General features: G+C 34.3%; 1 protein-coding gene across 1 annotated transcript in view; it reads left to right on the forward strand.

Annotated features, from left to right (window-relative positions):
* The window catches only part of LOC149801671 (vacuolar protein sorting-associated protein 45-like), a 53,108-nt gene that overhangs the window by 12,367 nt on the left and 28,457 nt on the right, over nt 1-12,284 (forward strand). Inside the window, exons 5-7 of the mRNA XM_089955947.1 lie at nt 2,557-2,694; nt 7,848-7,958; nt 9,874-10,008. Coding sequence (XP_089812073.1) covers nt 2,557-2,694; nt 7,848-7,958; nt 9,874-10,008 — 384 coding nt within the window. The remainder of the gene's footprint in view (nt 1-2,556; nt 2,695-7,847; nt 7,959-9,873; nt 10,009-12,284) is intronic.

Genomic DNA, 12,284 nt, shown 5'->3' on the forward strand with positions numbered 1-12,284 from the left:
GATTCAGTTCAAAATGCTTAGTAAATATCAGCTTTAGTTTCAGACTGCTTACTATACTAACTCTCCCGGCCTTGACTGACTGCCCCCCCCCCCGCGAACAATCATGACCCCACCTGCAAAAAATCAGTGGATGCCCATGTGCATAAGCTCTCTTATTGTCATTACAATATCTACTGGTGTTTATTAACAAATGGACAAAGGACTTCATAAACCATACCTTTAGTATTACCATTAATTAGTTCTTATTAAGTCTATCACCATAACAAAACACCATGTGCATTTTAAAACGAGTTCAGAACTTTGATGTTTTTTTTATCTAACAAAAATTACATCTCAGTACATGCTAAAGTGAAGACCACAGACCATTGGTCAACTAGTCTTGTTTCATTATAGTCATACAAACATGAAATATGAAAACCCTGTAATTTTCCATCGTAAATTTGAAAGTCACGGACTCCATTAAATCAATTTGTATATATACATATACTATCTTTTAAGTGCTTGTTCTGTTTTGACTTGGATATAATTAACATTTTATTGCAAATCCATTCTACGATATACCACACTATTATCTTTATTGGCGAGTTCAAATAACAAGTAATGTGTATGTCCTTATAACATCTGCTATATGGACAACTTCTTCAAAAGCACACTGACAGATTTTCTTTCCCTAAAGATAGCCTCATTTCCCTACTGGCAGCCTCACTGATTTGACCTCTTCTGTCCTTTCTTGCCCTCAATCTAGTTTCAACTGGATAACCAAAGTGCTAAGCATGTTTAATCACCATATAAAGAACACTCCCTAGCCATGTGGTTGTTGTGACAATGTACATCGTAATTAATACAAGAATGAATTGTTGATTTAGCTGTGTTTATTGATAATGGAATATAGTAGGGTCATAATACATGAGGATTATTACAATCGTCAGGTAACTGAAAATAATCTTTTTTCTCTTTGCAAAAGCTACAAAATAAAAACCACCCTGAATAAATACGGTTTTCTACGCTGATAAAATATTGTTTCATCTCTCTCTCACACACACACACACATGCTCACGCGCATTAACCAGAACATGATTTAAAGTTCTTTATTTTTTATAGCAATTTGATTATGAGATTATTGTTGCTGTAAAAATGTAAGGTGCACTTAATTTCTTGACAATGTGGACTCATATCATTGCGTACAATTTACCCATAAATAATACCTTTAACTAATACATATTCAAACCATCTTAATCATTTTGCCATCATTACACAACATAACAGTTACATATGCTCTAAATGCAGACGAGCTTGCACACTGAGACATAATCCTCTCTCATTCACTAATAACAATAAAAATCTTTTTGAGTGCTTTTATTTTTATTGTAATTCTTGAGTTGAGTGAAGAGTGAGACAGAAAATATATGTTTGTATATTTGTACCGTTAGGTTGTCGAGTAGCACGTGTTCAATAGAACTTATTCAGGTACGATCCCTTTAATTTTCGTACATGGTCAGTACCACCAAATGATAATTATTTATTTTACATATAATGTTTTGCACACTGAAATTAATAAAAAAAATATTGTGTACAAAAATCTACATGAAATATGGTAGGTCAGTGCAGTTTGCAGTTGAACTCGACTTATAAGCAATGGTATATGGCATTGCAAAGATGCAATTTGCAATTGATCTCGACTTACAAGCAATGATATATGGCATAGCAAAGATGCATTTTGAAATTGAACTTGACTTATAAGCAATGGTATATGGCATAGCAAAGATGCAGTTTGCAGTTGATGTGTGTGTGATGTGATTTGGATTTTTAACGTAGCTTTAACAATTTTTTCAGTTTTATCGCTACGATGTCTGCAGTGTGGCAGTTTAATGTGATGTCTAACACTGGGGCATCATGCTGCAGACATGTAGCATGATGTTCCACCAGTCACATTATCCTGACACTAGGCCGACCAGTCCTAACACTAACCTCTTAGTGCTAAGCACCAAGTGAGGCAGCTGTTAGTACCATTTTTGTAAGTCTTTGGTATGACTTGGCCGGGGATTGAACCCACAACCTTCCGCATCCGAGGCATACACTCTAACCACTAGGCCACTGGAGTGGTAGTTTACAATTGAACTCGATTTATATGGATGTTGGATTTTAGTTCACAATCTTAAAATAACAACTATTGACAGTATTTTGTAGTTAGTATACACTGTAGTAGTGTTTCATTTTCATATAACAGGTGTATTATTAAATTATCTTCATGTTTCTTCATGCAAGCTATTACTGATTTTAATTAGTGTTTCTGAACATTGGGGTCAAGAATGAAATTACCCATGATTATGAAAACATAAGGTGCATTACAAAATAAATCTGAGAAAATAAAATAAAGGAATACAGAAACTCTTAGGTTATCTGAAGACTCAACAGATTAGAGGAGAGATGGTAAGTTGTATGCTTTTTTTAAAAGATAAAACATTTTTTGTTTTCGTCATGAATTTTGTAATTTTTTTCTACCCAGTGAGACACATTTTTTAAAACTTGTATAATCAGCTTTTTTAATTTCTGCAGGGGTTGAATTGGTCACAAAATGCTCTTAAGCGGACAGTGCAAGGTTTGACATCTGTGCTCTTATCTCTGAAGAAATGTCCCATGATCCGTTACCAAAACTCATCTGAAATGGCCCGACAGTTAGCAGAAAATGTTAGGGTAAGTCATTTTTTGTTGTTTTTTGTAAGCATGCTTATTTGTTTTTTTAAGTTATCAGGAGTAATAAATAAGATGTCGTTTAAAAAAAATGTTACAGCCATCAATTCCAGTATAAATATGACTCTGAAAGGGCATAATTTTTGCAGTAGTATCAAACAAAGTGAATATTCAAGATTTCAGATGGTAAGGATAATTGGTGACTTATTACTTTAATGAGCATTACTTGAAAGTGCTAGTTTGACTTCTGTCTAGCTTACAAATTGTTCATGAGCTGTTGGTTACGATGATGATCAACTGTTCCTGTGGCCCAGTGGTTAGAACGTCTGCTTCTAATGCGGGAGGTTGCAGGTTCGAAGCACCGGTGGAGTCATACCAATGACTTATAACAAATGGTACTAACAGCTACCTCACTTGGTTCTCAGCATTAAGATGTTAGTGTTAGGACTGGTTGGTCTGGTGTCAGGATAATGTGACTGGGTGGGACATCATGCTAAATGTCTGCGACATTATGCCACAGTGCTAGATATCACCATAAACTTCCATACTGCAGACATCATAGCAATATGACTGAAACATTGTTAAAGCTACATAAAATTTTTTAAAAAAGTTTCATGGGGTACCAGTATTGTGGATTTTATAGTTACTACAAGCCATGAATATAAGCACCCAGTATTTTTGATAAATGATCGTTCTGTGGAAACAGTTGAACCCCTTCCAATATTCATGAATTTTAATACTGACAAAAGTGTCAGTTTTGGAATGTTCACAAAGATTGATACACACAAAATTAAATGAATTCTCAGTAGTTGGCTCAGAGTTGTGGGTCAGGAGCAGAGACACTTATCTTTTTTCCACAAATTAAAGATTTTTGGTATCTGCATGTTTGGCAGCTCGTTTTAGGAAAGGCACTTATTAAATAAGATATATGTACAGTAATGATGCATACTAATGTATTAATTTTTGGATTTTTTGGCATGTATTTAGAGGTAATATGCATACAAATTATTGAAGTATACCTGACAAGATGTACATACATATACAAACAATTAACAAGTAATTGATGATGTCTCACAGAGACATTACATTATGTTGAAAATCATGTAAAACTTAATGAGTGTAAGGTTCTTCTAATCAAATGATTATTGATTCATAATTGATTAATTTGTTAACAAAATGTCTTACCAAAACTGGGACTGTTTTATAAATATCCTGATGTCGAAAATGTAGTAATGGTATCAAACTGAATTTCAACCAAATTAGTCACATAAATGATCTATTAATTGGTCTTTGTACTGAAAGTAATTAATACTTGATCAGATCAATGAATTTGAACAGCACTACTGCAGGTACATTGAAAATCCAGAAGTCTTTTCCTGCTTGATCCAAGGCCATTTCTATGTCTGCCATGTGACTGAACAAATTTGATGGGTTCATTGTTCCCATTTTTAGCTCATCTCTTTGAAGCAGAGGTAAGCTTTTGAACTACCCCTGGCATTGGTGCCTGCCAAAATTTAAGAATAGACATATATGCAGCCTTAGAGAATCTCAACCATTCCTTCTTCACAGGTCCTAGAGACCAGCACTCACCCCCTAGAGAGGAGGTTAAAGGGGCTAACTTTGTACTTAAAACATTAGTCCAGCATTCATAGTATTGTTTTTGTGCTTAGCTCAGTTTTTTTTGCACACTGTAGAGATATTGTTTTATCTGAAATCATGAAATTTTGGTGAGAGGATGCATCTTGATGAGTACTCTTGACAAAAGTATAATACAGTGACACATTTGATATGCTTCACTTTGGTTAATTTTTTGTTTTGTTTTTTTCCCCAAGGTCAGTTGATGCTAGACTTGTCAAACTAAATGATCATATATATATATCTTTTAGCACCACACACATTCTTACAGCAAAACAGGTCATGGTGGTCTACATTTTACATTTAATTGGCTTAGGTTAAGTTTTGCAATTAGTTCATGGTCAGTTAGGCTTTTGCACCTTGTATACATACTGTTACATCTACTTTTGAGGGAATGCATCTTGAATACTGCATCCTCATCACCCAGGCAGGACACTGAGACCCATATTTCACACATCACTCACTATGGTTACATTTTGTATTTTGAGTTTATTTCTCAAGCTTTGTTCATGCCTGAATCATCAGAAACAATGATTGTGTGCGTCTCTGTTAGTACCATACCCTTACAACAAAAAAACAGTCACCATGACCTACATTGTTCAGTTTTTGCATTTAGCTCATGACAATATAGGTTTTTAGCATCCTGAATACATACTGTTATACCTAGAATCCTGAATCCTTGTGATGGGATTCATTTTGATGAGCACTAGACCCTTATCACTAAAGTAGATCATCGTAAGACATATTTCAGGCTTTACACTGACTTGGACTTAATATCTAGCACAGTCCATGCCAGAATCATTCAACATGATACACTATTAGTATCACACCCTAATAGAAAGATCACATTGTACATTCATTGGTATTATGTTAAATTGCTTCATTTTACCTCATGACCAGATAGATTTCTTTACTCCACTATAATACTACTATTCCTAGAATTATGAGGATGCATCTTGGTGGGTACTAAAGCCATATTTAAAAGTTGGTCACTGTGACCTATATTCCATGCATCACTGACACTGCTTTCATTTTCTGTCTTTACTGTTCATGTTTCAATCATTAAATTAGATGATACATATGTAAAAGGCGACTGTGCCCTACATTTCACACGTGACTAGCTGAAGTTTTCGCATTTAAGTTATAAACACAAACTGCCAGCAGTTTACATATTATCCTATCTAGAATGGCTAGGTGAGGAATGCATCTTGATGATCAGTACTTCTTTATTTCAGTACTTGGTGAGGAATGCATTTTGATCATCAGTACTCTTTTATTTCAGTACTTGGTGAGGAATGCATTTTGATGATCAGTACTCCTTTATTTCAGTACTTGGTGAGGAATGCATTTTGATGATCAGTACTCCTTTATTTCAGTACTTGGTGAGGAATGCATCTTGATCATCAGTACTCCTTTATTTCAGTACTTGGTGAGGAATGCATTTTGATGATCAGTACTCCTTTATTTCAGTACTTGGTGAGGAATGCATCTTGATCATCAGTACTCCTTTATTTCAGTACTTGGTGAGGAATGCATTTTGATGATCAGTACTCCTTTATTTCAGTACTTGGTGAGGAATGCATTTTGATGATCAGTACTCCTTTATTTCAGTACTTGGTGAGGAATGCATCTTGATCATCAGTACTCCTTTATTTCAGTACTTGGTGAGGAATGCATTTTGATGATCAGTACTCCTTTATTTCAGTACTTGGTGAGGAATGCATCTTGATCATCAGTACTCCTTTATTTCAGTACTTGGTGAGGGATGCATTTTGATCAACAGTATTCCTTTATTTCAGTACTTAGTGAAGGGGGGGCCCCGAGTAGCCGAGTAGTCTAAAGCGCTTACTGTTACGGATCACTGCCATCTCACCTCTATCTGCATGTGTTCGAGTCACGGGTTTGGGCTATGTTGGTATGTAAGAAAGCTTGACAGTAGCTTCTTGTGGGTCGGTGGTTCTTTCCGGGGTTTTCCCGGGTTCTTCCTCCACCATTAATACTGGCTGCCATGTATAGCCTGTCTTGTGCTGAAAAATGGCGTTAAACTCCACAAGAACAACTTAGTGAAGGATGCATCTTGATCAGCAGTACTCCTTTATTTCAGTACTTGGTGAGGGATGTATCTTGATCAGCAGTACTCCTTTATTTCAGTACTTAATGAAGGATGCATCTTGATCATTAGTACTCCTTTATTTCAGTACTTGGTGAGGAATGCATTTTGATCATCAGTACTCCTTTATTTCAGTACTTGATGAGGAATTCATCTTGATCAGCAATACTCCTTTATTTCAGTACTTGGTGAGGGATGCATTTTGATCAACAGCATTAATTTATTTCAGTACTTAGTGAGGGATTATCTTCATCAGCAGTACTCCTTTATTTCAGTACTTGGATCGTACTTGTACCACTAGTTGCCACTCCAAGACTACTCAAAGCCTTGGACTATGGCAAATAAGGATGAACAATGAAAATATGTTCTTAAGCAGACTTTAAGAAGTATAATTTTTTGGAGAATCAAAGAAAAAACTAAATGAATATCTGGTTTTATCAGCTTATTATTCTACCTCTGCTCAGTATTTTAGAGAAGAATGCCCTGACCTTGGATAGTTGACCACCAACCCTTGCATGGGTCATTTCTAGGAATTAAATCCAGAACCAATGTATGCAAGTTAATAGGGAAATCACTGCTTTTAAATGTCTGCCTCTTAAGGCATTTAAAAGTATTGATACAAGTTATTGAAACATATTGGCTGTATAGTGGACTTGTAAAACATTACATGTTTAGCATTAGATATGTTACATCTGTTTAGGGCTGTTACATTTAAACATACATGGTACCCAGGGAAGGCAGTTTCTAAAAAAAATACATGCTAGGGTACTTTGATTTCACACAGCTCATATTAAAATGATAAGAAAATTCTAAATTGCATCAATGGGTGAGTACCCCACTTTTAAAATGCCTTTCCTGGGTCCCATGAAGTTTTAATGGAACAACCCTTATTAAGCATTCTACATTCTAATGCATTAATGCAACTTTTTTATTTTAGTATCAATGCATTAATAAATATATTTTATTTCTGAATCAGTGTATTAATACATATATTTTTATTTCAGTATTAATGTATTATTACGTATATTTTTATTTCAGTACTAATGCATTAATACAACAGTTTTTTTTCAGTATCAATGCATTAATATATATATATATATTTTTATTTCAGTATCAGTGCATTAATACATATATTTTCATTTTATTATTAATTAATACATATATTTTTATTTCTGTATCAATGCATGATTACATGTATATTCATTTCATTATTAAGTCATTTATACATATATTTTTATTTCTGTTTCAGTGCATTAATACAACATTTATTTCAGTATCAGTGCATGAATTCATTTATTTTTATTTTGGTATTAATGTGTTATATTATAATTTCCCTATATGGCTTATGAAATTTTCATTATAAATGTGTTAAGTGCATGTAATGTACAGTTTATATCAATTCTTCTTGCAGCAAACTATCAGCAAAGATGCAGCCCTATTTGAGTTCAGGAAGACGGATGTTCCACCAGTGTTGCTTATTCTTGACAGGAGAGATGATGCAGTTACTCCTCTTTTAAATCAGGTTGACTTTCTTTCTCATGGATATTCCATATCTTTGCTACAGGAAAACAAAGTGAAAGTTAAAGAAGGATTGATGTTATGAAATACAATATTTTACTGGATCACATTAAAATAAGTACATTTTTTTCCAAGCCTTTGCAACAAGCATTAACTAGAGTGGTTAAAATCATATCAACTGAAGCAGAAAACTAGGAGAACATTACACCAGAAAGGGACTGCTAATGCTAATTCATGTGATCTTTTTTGTGTACTTTGACAATATTTGTAAACACTAGTTAAATATAGTACTATTTATTTCTTGATTTTCGTTATTATTATATATAAATATATGTAATTTTAGGAATTAAATTTCATACCTTGTGTGTGTCTGTTTTAGATTTTTAACGTAGCTTTGACATTTTTAGTCATATCGCTATGATATCTGCAGTGTGTAGTAATATCTGTCACTAGGGCATCATGCCACAAATATGTAGCATCATGTCCCACCCAGTAACATTATCCTGACACCAGACCAGCTAGTTCTAACACTAACCTCTTAATGCTGAGCGCCAAGCGAGGCAGCTGGTAGTACCATTTTTATAAGTCTTTGGTATGATTTGGCTAGGGTTTGAGCCTGCAACCTCTTGCACTTCATATTTTGCACAGTTAATGAAAAGTCACAGGCATTGATAGAGAGTGTTATCAATTTCCAATCTTCTTGACTTAAATCAGTGCTGTAAATTATTAAGTTCAATTTTGAAATGATCATTTTCAAGGTTTGTTTGGATTGTTGCATATTTGTAGTAAATCTTTTTCATTAAATTTTGGGGCATGCAAGACATCAGGCATTTCAGGTTCATTGGTTTTATGTTATGCATGCAGATTGTCGAATTACAATGATGATACCTCTTCATGCAATGCTATACAAAGATGACAATTGACAGGCGAAACTAACATATAGCAATCAGTTGTTGGTGTCAATTAGGGGTTTCAAAACATAGCAAAAACTGTTATGCCTAGAATTATGAAACATGTTGAATGGATGCATCTTGATGAGTACTATGCCCTCATCACAAAGTAGGTCACAGTGACCCATTTTTTGTACTTCATTGACTTTTGTTCAGTTTTTTTGTTTCAAGTTTATTTCTCAAGCACTTTTGATGCTAGAATCATCAAACTTGATTTTAAGCATCACTATTCGTAGTACACTCATCATAACCCACTGAAAGGGGGCAAGACTCAGGATTGTACAAACATTGCTAAATTTAAACAGTTATTATTCTGTTAAAATAGATAACCATTTTTCAAGTCATTATTTGATTCAAACATTAAACAAATAACCAAAATGTGGCTTATTTACACTGTTTGCATTCTAATAACTCTGTGAGGGGCCAGAATGGCTCAGTGGTTTTTGTGCCAGATTTGTGGCCTAAAGAGTGTGGATCAGAATACTGCCCTCGTATCAGCCCGAATTGGCTGCTGTGGGTTATCCTTGGAGAGGGCTCTTTGTTCAAATTGCCACGGTATTCTATAACCTTCATGTTTTGCTGTTTTTGATGACATTTTATTATTATGTCATTGTCATTCTACTGTTGGTTGAAAAGATGCATCTGTTGCATCTGACAAATACCTATTTTTCCCTATTTTGTTAAATATGGAAATTAAATAAGCTTATGCTAGAATTTCTCATGTTAACAGTAATTGTGAAGATGGATACCCATAAAAGTAAAAGAATTTAATTTTAGAGAACACTATTAGTATTTTATATTTTTTACTCAGTTTGACCCCTGTATAAAGTGCAGATTCTACCTTCTGTACATAGAAGGCAGCTTAAAATTGAGATTGTTTTTAATTTACTCATTTTTGTACTATAAAAATTAATGGATAAAAATGCACAAAATATATATGCAGTATAATGTTTTTTCATGTCTACTCAGTGGACATACCAGGCCATGGTACATGAACTCTTGGGGATATATAACAACAGGATCAACTTATCAAATGTGCCAGGAGTTAGCAAGGATCTACAGGAAGTTGTCCTGTCCGCAGAACATGATGAGTTTTATGCTAATGTAAGTTTTGTACCACACTAAAAAATAAAAGCCATGATTGGAAGATAATCTATGGACAGCCTAGTGTTATCAGTTCGCTTGCTGCTTGTATGCATCAGTGCTTGTGGAATTGTGTGCACAGATCTTCTGTCAGTATAAATAGAAACTTGAAACCTTTTTTTTCACCACATACAACTTGGAATGAAGAGAATATATTGGGCTATCTTTGGAAAACTGGTTTTGTAATGCCAGAGATTATTCCCAGTATTTTATGCAAAGTGGGAGATATAAAAATGGGCCTTTCCATTTGTACTTCACACCATCCTTCCATTTATCCATCCATCCATCCTACTTTAATTTCTACAGAATAACTCCCATAATTATGATTGCATTTTAGACAGATGTTTTATATAATTTGATAATGATTATGCTTTGGCTGAGTTAAATAACCACCATTTTAAATTCGTTAGAAACGTCATAGCTCCTGATTATCTGACCTACTTCTATATCCATTATAGTAACTCCTTTTAATTATAATTGGATTTCAACCAAGTTAGGTTACTGTTAAGACCTTGGCTTTATTTGATTTTCGGCATTTTGCTGCATCATTTAGCTGAGTTGTGATCCCAGTCACTTATGTTTTTGCACAATAACTCACAAAATGTTATTAATGGATTTCAACCAAAGTTAGTTAGGGGTATGAAATTTTGAGGAAACTGACCTAGTTCAACGTTTAGCTTTGTGTAAGTCATCATTTAATGGAGTTATAGATCCTGAATGCCAGTACCACCCAGTTTTATTTCTGAAAAATAACTTCCTTTATTTTATATTTCAAGCAGATTTTGTAGTTGGTTTAATATTGATGAAATGTCAGTTGAGTTTGATAGTTATGCTGAACATCTTTAAAAATGCTTTCTTTTGGGCTGCTTGGTCATGAGACCCCTGCAGACTATCCTTCTTATCTCAATGGCAGCCAGTCTTTACCCTCGACAACAAATGGAGCTTGCTTCAGGCCATATGAGGTTCCATCTCTTTAGTTGGGATGATGTTATGTAAAGAGGATTACCACAGGCATCCTACTGCAGGAGCGACCTCAAACAAACTATCACATACATGGACCAATCATTGAGGATGGGTGGCAGTTGGGATAGCGAAGAAGCCTATTGATTTTGATGTCAAAAGGTCAAAGGTCAGGGTTATGCTAAAACTAAAAGAAGAAAATGGTTTCTGCACAATAACATTAGTTCTACACCACAGGCTTGAACCAAACTTTTTGGATGGCTTGCACATGGGGTACAGAAGCTCTCTGTGAATGGAAGAAGAAAAATGGCTTGTGCATACTAACTTTATTTCTACAACACATACCTTGACCACAGTTTGAGAGTGGTTTGCACTTAAGGTATGGAAGAGGTCTATTGATTTTAGACTGAATAGGTCAAATGTCAGGGTCATTGTAACTCAAAGAAAAGTTTGTTTTGCAGAGTAAAATTGTTCTGGAGTAGATTCATCGACAAACATTGTGGCTGGCTTGCACTTAGGGTAATAAAGAAAGAAAGAATAGATTCTAGAGTCTTATGTTTAGAGGTATGTCATGGTATGTCTGTTAAGACAAGTTTAGATGTCACAGTCTTGATATGTGTATTAAGATATGTTTAGAGGTCACATTCATGGTATGTCTATTAGATAAGTTTAGAGGTCACATTCATGGTATGTCTGTTAGATAAGTTTAGAGGTCACATTCATGGTATTTCTATTAAGATTAGTTTATATGTCACATTCATGATATGTCTATTAAGACAAGTTTATATGTCACATTCATAGTATGTCTATTAAGACAAGTTTATATGTCACATTCATGGTATGTCTATTAAGACAAGTTTAGATGTCACATTCATAGTATGTCTGTTAAGACAAGTTTATATGTCACATTCATGGTATGTCTATTAAGACAAGTTTAGATGTCACATTCATAGTATGTCTATTAAGATAAGTTTAGATGTCACATTCATGGTATGTCTATTAAGACAAGTTTAGATGTCACATTCATAGTATGTCTATTAAGATAAGTTTAGATGTCACATTCATGGTATGTCTATTAAGATAAGTTTAGAGGTCACATTCATGGTATGTCTATTAAGATAAGTTTAGAGGTCACGTTCATGGTATGTCTATTAAGATAAGTTTAGATGTCATGTTCATGGTATGTCTATTAAGATAAGTTTAGATGTCACATTCATGGTATGTCTATTAAGATAAGTTTAGAGGTCACATTCATGGTATGTCTATTAAGATAAGTT

This window comes from Sinohyriopsis cumingii, chromosome 4, assembly GCF_028554795.1.
Source record: "Sinohyriopsis cumingii isolate HCF-2022 chromosome 4, ASM2855479v2, whole genome shotgun sequence".
Lineage (NCBI taxonomy): Eukaryota > Metazoa > Mollusca > Bivalvia > Unionida > Unionidae > Sinohyriopsis > Sinohyriopsis cumingii.